The sequence below is a fragment of the Daphnia magna genome, linkage group LG7 (assembly GCF_020631705.1).
Source record: "Daphnia magna isolate NIES linkage group LG7, ASM2063170v1.1, whole genome shotgun sequence".
Taxonomy (NCBI): Eukaryota; Metazoa; Arthropoda; class Branchiopoda; order Diplostraca; family Daphniidae; genus Daphnia; species Daphnia magna.
This window is the reverse complement of record NC_059188.1, coordinates 8,080,378-8,095,381: the sequence shown is the minus strand read 5'-3', so window position 1 is coordinate 8,095,381 and position 15,004 is coordinate 8,080,378. Positions and strand designations below refer to the sequence as shown.

General features: G+C 36.6%; 1 protein-coding gene and 1 long non-coding RNA gene across 10 annotated transcripts; one reads left to right on the top strand and one right to left on the bottom strand.

Moving 5' to 3' along the window:
* Positions 1-1,513: 1,513 nt before the first annotated feature.
* On the bottom strand, positions 1,514-2,182 carry LOC123474069. The gene is made up of 2 exons (XR_006648694.1): positions 1,878-2,182; positions 1,514-1,800 (listed from the first exon to the last, which is right to left on the bottom strand). It is a non-coding gene; the product is annotated as an uncharacterized LOC123474069 (long non-coding RNA).
* Positions 2,183-2,315: 133 nt separating this feature from the next.
* On the top strand, positions 2,316-11,574 carry LOC116928153. 9 transcript variants are annotated; one of them, XR_006648691.1, is made up of 10 exons: positions 2,316-2,515; positions 2,576-2,635; positions 2,761-3,105; positions 4,178-4,671; positions 5,324-5,491; positions 7,321-8,027; positions 8,135-8,283; positions 8,854-9,040; positions 9,370-9,480; positions 9,608-11,574. XR_006648691.1 is itself a non-coding variant. In XM_045175893.1 (6 exons), the coding sequence occupies exons 2-6, from the start codon at positions 7,839-7,841 to the stop codon at positions 9,647-9,649; spliced, it is 678 nt and encodes a 225-aa protein (XP_045031828.1). In that variant the 5' UTR covers positions 5,376-5,491; positions 7,321-7,838; the 3' UTR covers positions 9,650-11,574. The 9 variants fall into 9 exon arrangements, 3 of the variants coding, with proteins under 3 accessions (XP_045031828.1, XP_045031829.1, XP_032791148.2); XR_006648690.1 differs by having other exon boundaries at positions 2,576-3,105; positions 4,178-4,409; positions 4,496-4,671; XR_006648688.1 differs by having other exon boundaries at positions 2,576-3,105; positions 7,321-7,598; positions 7,677-8,027.
* Positions 11,575-15,004: the final 3,430 nt, after the last annotated feature.

Genomic DNA, 15,004 nt, shown 5'->3' with positions numbered 1-15,004 from the left:
TCTGCCAATATTTACTTAACTCTTCTTTTATCGAAAATTACTATTTTACCACGATGTGTCATACGATTACGCAGCCCTATTATCTCACACTCTAAAGAAATGAATAAAAAAGACGTTTTCTGATTCAGTCAAACGATGGGACTTAATGATAATTTCCATGCCCAAGTAAGTCAGAGTGTAGCTTAATACTAAGTCGTTATTGTTAACACGTTAAATAGGGTTACTCACCGTATAGGGGAGACCGGGGCTACTTGGCTCACTTTTTTGTTAGATGCGTCTCAAGCCTTTACTTTTCATCAAAATGAGACAAACTTATATTCATAATATTAATTAATATCTTATCTATAAAATGTCTTAAGACAAGAAATACAATAAATAATGCGATCATGATGAAAAAAAATGTTTTATTGGGACACCTTAAATGGGCAACTTACCCCGTCTCCGGGGCAGGTTGCCCATACCAACGGGGCAAGTTGCTCCAAGTAATTTCACATTAGCACACGAAACACACATGCACTGTATCTATCCAACACTGCTGGAAGAATAGTCAGCGCCACACTCAATGCCGATTTTGTCTTTTTTTTTAATACTAAATGCCTTAGACATTTTTTGGTTTTCTTCTTTTGCCAACTTAATGGCCCTTCCAATAAGGTCGGGAGATGCTGAAGCATTGTTTGTTTTTCGAATATAATTCCTAAATCCTCATTTCTTATGTTACAGAAGAAACAAAACGAAAAATTCTGTTTCATCACACTGAAACAACTTGAGCCAACTATCCCCTTCAAAAAAGAGCCAACTTACCCCTATAGGGGGTTGGTCCACTATTTATTATTTATAAAATGTTTGCGAACAGCCAAAAAAAATTTTATGTAAGCCAATTAAAGCTGAATGAATGATGAATTCATCCGTTTAAAGCTTATAAGTTTAAATCACTTACCTACGCCAAGAAAAAGAAAAGCACGGAGGAAAAAAAAGTTGGTTGGCAGTTGTCAAAAACGTTTTTCGTATGCTGAAATGAAACTATGTATGAAAAACTGAAACAACGTCAGACCATCTAATTGTCGATTTTGAAACTATTGGCTATTTTGAAAACAGCATGTTGTAATTAACGGATTTTTAAATTAGAAATGAGCAACCTACCCCGTGAGCCAACTAGCCCCGGTCTCCCCTACCACATCCTGATAAAAAAGTAATTGATGTTAAGCAGAAAAATTAAGTAAACATTGGTGGAAGAGTAGGCGAAAGAATGGAACAAAATAAGGTATCTCAACCTCTGCCATAGGCATATATCATCCGCCAATACACAGTAAAAGGGTGGGTTTTTGAGCTACATGTAAACAGAGTTGAAACTAGCTCACCGAAACGTGAGCTTAGCTCAAGCTCTCCGCTCACGGCCTAAAAGTGAGCGGAGCTCAAGCTCAAGCTCGCACAAAAGAAGTTGAGCTTCACTCAAGCTCACGTTCGCTCAAGCTCATTTCCAAGTTCTTTTAATTAATACATTACCTTTGACAACTGACAATCAAAACAGTGTATTTTTTTCAGATTTGCTTTCATGAGAAAGCGGTCAATGCTCAATGGTCTAACATTGAATGAGAATGACAAATCTGCCAGAATCATGCCCATCGCTGCCAGAATCATTATTCTCTACATTTACAGTTTCACAATCAACTTGATCATCACCACCTACAGCACCCACATGACTTTGACTTTGTAAACTTGTAGAAGCTGTTCGCTTTTTTGACGCCATTTTTCATTAGTCTCTACTCTCTAAAGAGTTTAAGACTTTCAGTTTCAGATTTCCTGGTTTTAATTTGAACAAAAATTAGAGTGAATTAAGCAATTAACTACAGAAAACCAATATTTAAGACACAACTCACAAGTTTATGTTTTTATTTGTTCAGTTCAATCACTAAGCTGTAACTGTAAGCATAAGCAACTAGTATAGGCTAGGCTATTAGCAAGTAGCACAGACAGCTTTCCACCTCCAAACGTGGAGACTTGTCTCATTTCGGCAACCACTTTTAATTTTGGCCACTAGATGGCGCCACAAGCGTGAGCTTCCGCTCATGAGGCAAAAGCTCAAGCTCAAGCTCACACTTTTTCAAAAAGAGCGAAGCTCAAGCTCAAAGCTCACAAAATGAGTGAGCTTTTGAGCTAAAGCTCAAGCTCTCGTGAAGCTCGTTTCAACTCTGCATGTAAAGAAACTTATAGCCACGAGTCCCACGACTGTATAGGCCACGACACTATATATAATCCACGACATAGAGCGTGGTTTAGAATTAAATGAAACAATACAGCAGGCGAGACAGAAGTGTAAAACATATAGATATCAAGTTTTTTTAATCTGCCATTCGGTTGGATAAGATAAGATTGTGCCATGGCTTTGCCGGTTGACAACTGCAACCAAACATTCTATCATCATATCTCTGTTTCCGAACGTTGTAAGGTGTAGAATATGGCGACGAAAAGCGGAAGAAAAGAAATCTATCATATCTTTTTGCTGAGCTTGCTTCGCGTAAACGCAAACCCATTTCTATTTGTAACTGGAACTTTATTTTTCATTTTTTTTTAACAGAAGGCTTACATCAATATAGATTAGGCAATACTCCTCGAAAGGATCCAGACAATTTCGAAGGTACGTGGCCGTTGAACGAACATTTTGACAGGTTTAATTCTTGATGACTAATTTTCCTTTATTACAAATAATATGCGATATCTAATCACTGAAAATTCTGCTTTTTATTTTAACTGCTTTAAAAGTAAATAAAAACTTCGTTGCATTTCATTCCATGAAAGAATTGAACCCATAGCCGCTAAATTTGTAATTATAACGACCCAAAACATGCTTAAAATTCTCAACGTATTCCGAAAAATTGTGAAATTGGACGAAACCGAAGAAGGAAAGCTTGGCAGTGGTAGTTATGGAATCGTCTGTAACGGAATTTACGAAAAAAAGGTGGTAGCAGTCAAGAAAATATTGAAAGAACATGGTGATCGTGAAAAAATTGCCAAAACTCGAAGAGAAATGGAAGAACATAAAGGCCTTGATCATGAAAATGTACTGAGGTTACTTTACGTTGAGGATACGACTAACAAAGACTTTACGTAGGGGAGAGTGGGGCTAGTTGGCAGGAGGGCAAGTTTGCAATTCCTAATTTAGAAGAATTGCGTGAAAGAGGTTTTATTGAAATAATTCATAGTCAAAGATGTTTATCGTGCGCACATTTGTGCAAAGTTTTATAAATTTATCCCAAATAGTTTAGGAAATAGAAAATAACGAAATTTTTCGCGTCAAATCCACAATAGTTGCGTGCTTGGTATTCATCAATTTTACCTTTTCTTGGCATGCATATAATTTTTAAAAAATATTAGTTTTATAGAAAATTGTGTCCTCTATTGAACTGTAACAATGGATTTGTTTTAATCAATTATAAAGGAGTAGTAAAAATGTTAATTTGAATAAACCCCGGGTTGGGGCAAGTTGGTACATTGCAACATGGGGCATGTCGGCATAGGCCTTATACATGCATATGATATAGTACATGGCCTGTCAAAATGTCAGGGAATTGTAAGTCGAATTTTTGCTAGATATGACTTATGGTGAACAGTGGTATGCATTAGAGGCCAAAATTTGTCACATTTTAAGTGTTTCACTTAATACGATGTTCACCTGTAAAATGTTTGCCTGAATTATGTATATAATTTTTTATTTTGTGTATTTAAGGCTATTAATCTTTATGTAACTTATCACAACTTATTTCTGAATTTCCCACTCTAAAATAACTATAGGATTTTTTTTATTGTAATGTTATTCTAGTTTGTTTACAACATCAACATTTCACTGAAATCCGTATTTGAAATACATGGGGCAAACTTACCCCACTACCACTGCCAACTTACCCCGTTAGTGGGGCATGTAGACAAATTTTTTTTAGCTTTTTGAACGTTGATTTTGATGTGAATTCTTCAACGTAGATCAAATTAAAAAATAGCACGAGAAAGCTGGTTATCTGAGCTTTCTTTTAAAATTTTTTGGGTGTCAAAATATGAAAAATTAAAGAAACCAGAGAAGAAATTAAAAAAATTGTACCAACTAGCCCCACCCTCCCCTACTGTAGCATTTATTGATTTTCGAAGTTTGATCAGAAATTAGGAATTTGTCTCATTCATTCGATAGATATCTCGTTCTGGAACTGTGCGCTGGAACATTGACGGACTATTGCGGAAGCAAATCTAAAGGACCAATTTTGCCACCGGATGAGCTGGTCCTTTACCAAATCGCCAACGGGTTGAATTACATTCATTCAAGAGATTTGGTGCACCACGATGTGAAGCCAGATAACATCCTCATCTCATCAATGTCAACACCTGTCAAAATGAAGTCATCCGATTACGGATTTGTTTAAAAAGTGAGTGCTCAAAAAACTTTTTCGCAGAGCGGATTAAAAGGAACTTTGAACTGGATGGCACCTGAAATGTTGGAAATTCTAAATAGTGCCACTGATGAAACGGAAGTACTGCCACGTGGAACAATTGAAAGTGATACATTTTCAGCTGGATGTGTCTTTTTCTATTTTGTGTCTCGCGGCTTGCATCCATTCGGCAGTCCTGTTCTCGTTCCCAGCAATATCGTGCAAAACAATCCCATGCAGTTCGACAGCTACAAACAAAGTAATTGATGCAAAAAAAAATGTCCTTCAATATCGAATAGGTCTGCATTTGATTTCAATTTCGTACCAGGTTTGCGAAGAGAAGATAGTTCAAGTCAAAATCTTTGCAATATAATTGGGGAAATGATTTTAAAAAAAGGAAAAAAGAGTCAAATTATCCGATGTCGTCAAACGATTGACGTCTTTATTAAATGCATTCTGTAAAGTTTTCTTTTTCTTTAAGTCTTGAAATCTGGACGTAATTTTAATAAATCTATATAAGTCAGTTTAAGGAGGTTACATTATCACTCCCATTAAAATGGGATGCCCGAAGCTGCTTCCACCCAAAAAAATCGGTTCTTGCTCGTAGTTATGATGGGACAGTGATTTTTTTCGCTGCAGCAAATGGCATCATCCCTTTCTCCAATTGGAAGCAACAACAAACTAAATTACAAACTCAGCTTGGTGCTAACATTGTCAAACTTTGTTGAGTCACATCTTTTTCTAGTCTTTATGTCGAAGCGTTGTTGCCTACAGCAAACTTGCTTAATTTATTCACATAAAACAATAAAGCTGGATGTAGAACTATACGACGGTTTTCAATCATTTATATTTTTACCGTTGTAGACTTTAATATCGCTGAATGAAAACACTCAGTCTTTTTGTTATTACAGGGAAATGGAACGCAGTTGGCTGCTGGCTGCACAAGTGGTGACGTCTAATATGTCTGGAGTTATCCCGGTGGTGAGCTTCTTTTTCAAACGGAACAACATTTGCAGCTGATCAAGCACCTTGAATGGAATCCAATCAAACATGACTGGCTGGCTACATCCACTTTCTTGGTAAGTTAAAAACATTGATTCAATCCTATCGATCACAAGTGATATTTCCATGCGTCTAATAATATCAATGCTTTCGTCAGGGAAACAAGTTTGTTTTAGCACTTGTTAACAGACAAATGACGGTGGTCTGTTTTGTTATTGGCGCCAGAAGAAGTTAAGCTAAAGATTGTCTAAAGTTTTTTCTAAGGCCGTAGGCTAACTAATTCTGAAAAAGACGAACAAAATTTTTGCGATTAGCAGTTGACACAGATGGTAAAAAAAAAAATCAAAAAAAAATCCCATACATTGACGTCACCGCATGATGACGAGTCTGAAGAAGCAGGACTGTTGGTTTTCCATTCCTATATTTATAAGCCATACACTCTCAATTTCTGATTTCTACTTTTTGACTACTTTTGGCTACCATTTAGTAGCGAAATGAAACATGCTACTTTTTGGCTAGAAGTTGCTACCATTTGGACGGAAAACCGTAGTTTTTTTTTTAAAGTAGGGTAAAAGTAGATTCTCTACCATCTGCCTACCATTGACTAAAACGGAAAAAAGGAAAGTCTTCCGTGGGAATTGAACACGAGACCACACATTACTGATATTCGCAGACGAGCGCCTTAACCACTGAGCTATTTTAACATTGCATTTATTTTATATTTTCCTAACTATTTCCAGGATTCAGTTAAGAACTTAGAAAAAATTCTGACTGAAAAATAAAGTATGTTTACATTTAAGACATTTGAGTATGTCTTAATAATTAAATCCTACTTTTAATAATTATATATTGATTTTAAACTATGATTTCTATCTTTTTCATTTTTAATCGCTAATTTAACCCAAATATTTCAAAATAACCAAGAAAATGTTAATGTTCAATAACAAATTAAAAAAGCGAAAATGGAAATAGTTGTACAAAAGCAAATAAAATATGACAAATTTAAAGAGGGAAGTAAAATTTATCTGTAAGTCATCAGAAGAAAGTTTGTGTTCTTCCCAAGTTTTGTTATGTTATATTCCAACGAAAAGTGCAATATTTACTTGGAAATCGCCCCTCCATTTTTGTTGTGATTTTGCGTTTTCGTCTGCTAATTCTTACTTTATGGTAGCATAGCCCACTGAATGTAATAGTTCAAGCCTGAAGGTTCCCTATCTCGCCCGTTCAATCGTTTTGACGCACTCCCTACCTCCTTTTTTTCAACTTGGAATGGACTTCAGCGCGTTCTACTGGTGTCGAAAAACAACATTTTTCAAAATATAAACATGCCGTTTTTTCAAATACTTTGCTAAATATATGACAATAGACCAAGATCGGATGCTGAGTTGCCAAGGCTGAATTCCGACCTGCGGTATTTGTCCTCTCGGGCCCTATAGGAGGGAAATGAAAAATAATATATTTAATTAAGTTGTAGTTAGTTTTATTACAAAATCTTTTGGAATCGTGTACTATACCTCTGTGCTGATATAATACAAAAAATTTTATCTCCAAAAAAGCTGTTATTTTTCCAGGAAACTTTTTGACTTTTTGGTGCTAGTGTCCATTCGAGAATAAGCTCCTCCCATCGCCGGAGGGGTGAGTCACTTTTACAGTTCTATGCTTCAGGCTTGAACTATTACATCCAGTGGGCTATGATGGTAGACACGCATTTGTCTACCATATGGTAGATCATCTTCCATTCCCCTACTAGCTAAAAGTAAACAAAATTTTCTACCATTTCTCTACCTTTTTCGTTCTACTACGCATGGTGGCCGAAAAGTAGGGAAAAGGTAGAAACCAAAAATTGAGAGTGTACAGAAGCCATTCCGTCGACAATGATATCATTAAATCGACAAATATGATCAAGGTTGCCCGCGGATCATTAGTGGTTCCAGCCGGTACGTTTGGCTTGCTACATAGGCCTACGTGGCGTGCCATGCTATTCGTCAATACTAAACTAACATCATCGCCTTAACTGACGAAATCCTTGAGTTGAGTGAGAAACTTTCTTTAAATGTATTCTTTTTTCTGTGTTGTTGCTGGAAGAGTTTTCCAGTTGCTCGGTTTTTCTTTTACAAATAACGAAAATATCCAGTATTTTTGTTTAAATAATTAATTCATTTGGATTTAAGAATGGGTACAATGGTATTATTTTTATTGATTACTTGTGGATATTCCTATTTTGTCAACAATTACTAAATCTTCTTTTCTACGGAAATCAAGGAAAACCAAGTGTGCTTGAATTCGTCGTCAAGCCAATCAGTGAAAAAATTTTACTGCACAAGTGATGGCAAGGGATACATCATGTGTGTAAAGTGGATATCTGAAAATCAGATCGCTCTAGCGCCAGACCGTGGTGGAATTGAGGTTTAGGACATTCACGAAATGCAATCAAAGTTCAGTGCGAAAATTGTTCGAAAATACAAAGAAAACCTGAGTTTTTCTTTGAAATTTAAAAAAATATTAATTCTAATTCATTTGCTCTTTTACTTGTTGCAGCATTGCGTAACCGATTTGCACTGGAATGAAAATACGAAATATTTGGCCTCTTGTATGTCATCCAATGGCATTAAGGTAAAATTGCTTGTCTTAGATGAGTAATAGACAGTATAAGAGATAACGGGTGGCAGGAACCAATTCTTACTGAAATTTCCTTACACCTTTAATTTTTTTAAACACAGATTTGGTCAACAGACAGCGAAGAGCCCGTTCACAGCAACAATTCGTGGAAACATTCAGGAGTTCATTATTTCACTTGTTGTCCAAACTTGAAACCGAGAGAAGACATCGAAGCTGAAAGGAAATCGCCCAACAACTTCGTTTTTGCTTGGTAAAGTAATTAATTATCCAGGGCAATTTCCTTTGCACCTCGAACTTGCAATTCAAGGTCATTGCCGGGTTTTCTTAAGTTCCAACAAAATCGTTTAAATTAGTTCCTGTACAGGTATAGAAAACCTTTTGAGATAGAATGACGAATTTAAAAAATTCATATTCGTTTTTATTTTGAAAGTTCCTTACGTGTTTATCTCCTCTAAATGAAGAATATTTAGCAAGAAGGGTTGAGGTAGCCTATAAAGGGGAATGACATTTTTTTTCTTTTAACTTGAGGTACGTTTATAACCTATGCGTCATGGGAGCATTAAACAATCAAATGAATGTTTTAACCTTTTTGGAAGAGGACTGAGTTGCACACTTTTCACAATTTTAAATTTAATATGGGATTCGTTCGTTCACACTAGGAAACGAACTTGGAAGGGAAAACAGGCGGTTTAAAAAACTAGAGGAGATAAGATGGCGTAAGATATAAATAGTGTTTCCAAGTATTTTTTTTTTGTCACTATTATTTACGTATAATTATATGATTTTATAGTAGCCTATTGCTCCTTTTCTTTTCATTCAGTGCCCTGCTATATGGAGAGATTTTAATTTGGAATCCTTTGGAAAAGGAGCAAGAAAACCGGATTCTTCGTCCTCATACGCATCGAGGATGGGTTAACGCTTTTTGGCTTTCCTTTTCACCTGACGGGCGGTTTCTTTCTTCTTCATCAGACTATTCCAATTATATAATAATCCTATGGTCGACTGAAGTGAGTAAAATTATTTCAAGTTCGTTCTTTTGACTTCATAATTTTTCTGCTTTTTGGTTATGAGACAAAGGGCAGCAAAATTCTGAGACTATCACAAAACAAATGTCGCTAAGCATATATTAAAAGATATTACGCAATTATAATTTGGATGATGGTTACATATTATTCATTATTTATTAGAATGCTACTGTATATTTTTTCCCACTGCGCCTTCCGTTTTTGACACTCTGTTTCAAATTAAAATGTGCTAATAATGAAATCGCGGCCCTCTCCCTTAAACTAATGCTAATCCTCGGTTTTCCTTTCGTTTTTTTCGCTTAATTTTTCAGACATGGACGCCCACTTTCACCATTCGAGCTCCATACGGTTTTTTTCACCGTCCTTCGTGGTGGTCCGGGGATGCTAATGAATATAAAATAGCATGTCCCAGGGACAATCAGGTAAGGGATTACGCTTCTACATGAGTTGAGCTAAAGCAAGCTCTTTGTAAAGCTTTAGGATTGTTCTTTTCTTCGAATCATCGCATCGTCGATTATATGTAATAAAATCTATTTTTCTTAACTTTAGCTCCACTTGATTGAATACACCGTCAGCAACGAACCAAGCTAACGCCATAAATAGTTTCTTACGTAAATATTGTTTGACTCGCAATTTAAAAAGCCGCATACAAAAAACCACTTCAAACTACTTGTCAATAAACTGAAAATGAAATGCAGCCGACATTGCTATTCCTTTTTGTTTTCGGAAAAGATGCTTAGCAACTCATCAGTAGACACATTTTATGCCTCTGTCTCCCAAAAGGGAGGTACATTTTCCCTTTTTGTGTTATTGGAGTATCCGTTTTGAATTTTTCAACAGTTAAAACATAATAGCTGGATAGAAAAAAACTTGTTTAGAAACTAATCTGGTCTAGGGTAGAAACTGCATTTTGTTGCTTCCTCCCTCTTCGTGTTTGTTTCACGAACGAGACGAAACGCAAAACAGTTTAACAATTCTGCCACTAGTGACAGGTCGGACAATGCTGCGTCACTGCTTTTAAATCCGAATGAGACTAAACCTACAGACGTTTGTTAGTCAAGTTCGTTCTCTGGTTACAATCAGCACGTCGTCTGTTTCTCGCAAACTTCGAGTTGAGACTATCACGTTCAGGCGTTCGATTCATTTGATTGTGTGGCGTTATAAAGGATTTGCGTCTGGATATCTGTGTTTACATTATTATTATACTTACCATTCTACTGTATGCATTATACAAATAATTTTATCTACCTAGATTTACGGCATCAAAGCTTATTACCTCGTCTGTCGTACAACTAAGTCACTTCCTTTAGCTTTTATACCTAATTTGCCTTTCAAAGTTTACAGTTAATTAAATATAATAATAATAATAATGTAAAGTCTGTTGCTCGACTATCTTTTTTATAGCTAGGCTACTACTCCAGCTTCAGCGGTCACTTTGTCTTCTTTCAGTTTAACCGAAGATTAACTATAGTCTAATGCTACATTTTTTTCGTTTCAATATTTGGCTCCTTCTTCCTTGGGAAATGCATGCGTGATCGTCGACGTGAAAAAAAATCATTCGAAGGATTATTTGCAGTTAAAGATATGACCAACTTTACAATTGTATAGGCTACATGTTGTGAATGGAAGGTTGTACATGTCGCCAGCATGCAACAGTGGTCAATCAATAACGCAAACATTAGTAAAAATGTTTCAATCATTTATTCATCATTTCTATTCGCAAACGGAAAATGTTTCATATGAACTATGATCGTTAATCACGTCTCATTTGCAACAGGTGAAACGGACGTCATTCAAGGCCGTGTTGTCGTAGTGTCCAATTCCTCCATCGTACGGCTGGACACGAGTTTCCATTCCGCAAATGCCAATTTCACATTCTTCGCTGTACTGGCCCCAATCGCCATGAGTGTTGCCTAGGCCGTTAATTTCTCCGCCGTTAGAACATCTAAAACGGATGTCATTGGCTGCAGTGTTGTCCGCCTCACTACCATTAGGACTCACTCGCAACTGGAAACTCTTCATGTAGCCACCAAAAGGGCACGTCTGAACCGCGTAATAATCTCCAGAACTGCATGCAAACGTTCAGGATGAACCATGAAAATAATTTGTAAAAGATTACATCGATAATTCTGTGATCTCTATTTGTAGCTTTTACAATCCAATTGAGGACGTCAAATTGGTTACGAATTCATCGTTGCAAAACAGAACGATGGTGTTGAGCGCCGTGTCGTCAAATCGTGGTGTGGCGAGCTCGTTTCGGGTCTGGTAACTGACGACTCTCGATCCACCCGGGCAGTGCTTTAGCGGTCCCCACTCACCTTCCGTTCCACCGTTAGTTACTGTAATAACTTCAATTGGCGGTCTAGTGGTACTGGGTGGTAGCGTTGGTATGATGGTCTCTTCTGTTTGACAATTGACACCGATGGCTACGGACAGCAGATAGAAGTTTACCACGAGTTTAAACATCTTGACTAATTGTGGTGAGAGTAGAAAATATACTGCGCTGCTGAATTTCAGCTCGTCCTTTCATAGGCGGAGCTAGTATATGCTGGCTCTATTTACCTATTTCCGTTCTGCCGCGTGGTATGTATGTCGTAAATGAGACTTTGGATTCTGCTGTTTAAGACTATGGGTTCATTAAAAACTGCTCAGTCATGATTGAGTTTCTTTCCCTTATCAATTTTAGGTTGCTAACGAATAATGTGTACAAGATCCGCTTCGCAACAGTGGATGCATGTCTGCAGACTACTTTGCTTTGAAATTTGTTTAGCTGGGTGTAGACAATTTAAAATGTCCAAGATTTCTGTTGGTCGTGTCCTGTACAAGGAATACATATGCATAATTACACAAAAGTGTGTAAGCTATGCATAAGCACGTCCATCAAAGTTGTCATTCTAATTTTCGTCATGTTTTTCAAAAGTATCTTTGCCGAGCCTTATCTCAGTAAGAGCGACAACAACCAGATATTTCTGTATATCCATTGTTAGTGCAGTAACAAGCCCTATAATGTGGTTTCTCGCATATTTATTTTATAACGTCACAATGATAGTTCTTTTAATTGCATATTGCTGACATGCTCATTTGCCGCTAAATTTTTCAAACTGTTATCCAACAAAAATGTTGGTAGGCCTAAGAATCTTTGCAATATTTACATGATGAACCCTTTTACTTTATTTACCATTTGCTTGAAATCCTCATTTACACTCTCAATTTTTGATTTCTACCTTTTTCCTACTTTTCGGCCACCATGCATAGTAGAACGAAAAAGGTAGAGAAATGGTAGAAAATTTTGTTTACTTTTAGCTAGTAGGGGAATGGAAGATGACCTACCATATGGTAGACAAATGCGTGTCTACCATAAAGTAGGAATTAGCAGACGAAAACGCAAAATCACAACAAAAATGGAGGGACGATTCCCAAGTAAATATGCACTTTTCATTGGAATATAACAAAACAAAACTTGGGAAGCAAACAAACTTTCTTCTGATGACTTACAGGTGAATTTTACTTCCCCTTTTTAAATTTGTCATATTTTATTTGATTTTATACAACTATTTCCACTTTGGCTTTTTAAATTTGTTATTGAACATTAACATTTCCTTTGTTATTTTGTAATATTTGGGTTAAATTAGCAATTAAAAATGAAAAAGATAGAAATTATAGTTTAAAATTAATATATAATTATTAAAAGTAGGATTTTATTATTAACAAATAATCAAATGTCTTAAATGTGAACATACTTTAGTTTTCAGTCAGAATTTTTTCTAAGTTCTTAACTGAATCCTAGAAATAGTCAGGAAAATGTTTAAATTACAACATGTTAAAATGGCTGAGTGGTTAAGGCGCTTGACAGCGAACATCAGTAATATGTCTTTCCGTGTTCAATCCCCACCGAAGACTTTTCTTTTTTTCCGTTTTTGTCAATGCTAGACTAGTCTACCATTGCAAATGGTAGGCAGATGGTAGAGGATCTACTATACCCTACTTTTTAAAAATCGACGGTTTTCCGTCCAAATGGTAGCAGTTTCTACCAAAAAGTAGCATGTTTCATTTCGCTACCAAATGGTAGCCAAAAGCAGTGAAAAAGTAGAAATCAGAAATTGAGAGTGTACTCTTCATCTATTTTACTACTTAAGATGAAGTAATAATGCTACCCTCTTGCAGTCGTTCTAAAAATTTTGCTAAAGGTGTCCTGGATCATATAGTTGGAAGGTTCAAAAGCATTGCTTTTCAAACGGTTGGGCATAAAGATTCTACCTTCAAATGCTTCAAAAGTCTCTTACTACATTTTTCGCTGATGCAATCTATTCGAATTGTATTAGTAGGCTATTACATTTTTTACGCAGTTCTAATTGTAGTCTTTATTGTAGGCTCGGGCGTCAATGGCTTGGCGGCCGTTTGAGCATAAGAACCAATATGGTAAATTACAATCTCATTTTTTCAGGTTCCATATCATTCTGACAATTAAAATTATTATGGGTTGAGTTTTTCAATTAAACTTATACTGGTCATTTTAGCCAAGAACGAGGCCGGAGAATTTTAATAACTTCCCTGGAATTCTCCATCATGATTAGGTTGAAAAGCGTGTGCGCATTCATAGCTTGTTTCCAGCTCTTCCTATCTGAGTTTATTTTGCCATGCATTGATAGATCGTTTGACTTTTCTCCATTCTCAAGATGTTGCATAAGTTCTGTAAGTGATATTTAAAAACGGTTGCTCATTTTAAGAAGTAAGCAACGCATGCTGCTGCCATGCAGGAAAAAAAAGAGAAAAGGAAATAAAAAGAGGCTATCTGATGTGTCGTATCTACGTGAGACAACTATAAGTGACCGTAACTATAACCAACCGAAACCACCCAGCGGGCGGGGGGACGTTTGCTTTGTATTCATCTACGGGAAAAGCTGTAAGTGTTTTAATTGGTCGTGTACAAAATAAAAATACTATCCTTTCCTTATCAACCGTGCTGATGTGGCTGCAGTGGAAACTGTGTAGTGTGTAATATGTTTTAGAGCATTAGAAGTAATAATTTAAATGGAGGTCATTATGGCTACTTCATCTGAAAGCAATTCAGGAGTTGAATTGCCGCAATCTTGTGTTCGCAAAGAGAATGCGTGAGAAGGTTGATTATTATGATGGTTCCTTTTTGCCACGAACTTGTCCGCTGACGTGTTCAATAATCAGAGAAGCCCAACAGCAGCGGGCGGACAGACAACAGTGAGTAAAACGGGAGGTTCATTGGATACGATGCGATTATTTTTTAGGAAATGAAACGCCACCTCGGCACGGTGGTTCTCTGCTGTTCTTATCTCACCTTGTGTTTTACGGTGTTTCGTATAGACCTACCCAAATGTTACGACAGACTGTAATGGTGCTGGCATCAGGCTAGGCTCTAACTGCTTGTGGGTGAGATCGAAAACTCTATCCATGTACTGAAGGGTATGGGACTAGGCCACGGGAGAGGAAACCGCTACTATTCATTTACGTATAAACATTGCCTTTAGCGTATACGCTATCGATCACCGGGAGTATGTAGCGAAGCCATTCTCGCATATGTTACAAGCAAAATGTAGTTCAGGAACCTGTCGTTGAATGCACACACAGACAAAAAGATTTTGTCGTATTTTAGGGTTTTGATGTACAGTAAAAGAAAGAAAATGACTCGACTTTTTAATTTAATTTTTCTAACTGACACAAATAATTGAAGAGTGCATGCATACGTAGTAATGAAAAAAACAGCAGCACTTTTCTTTTGACACAAAAACGTAAAAAACCCTTGGAAATAATTCTATGATGGTTTCCTGTTTTCCAGTATCAAACCCTTAATCATCATAGACATTCCAAGGACCACCATTATCTGTCCGCAACTGATGGCTTACTCGACCCCTGTTTCTCATCCACAGTGAGGTCGTCAGTAAACTTGGAAACTGTACCTTCATTGTGGAAATA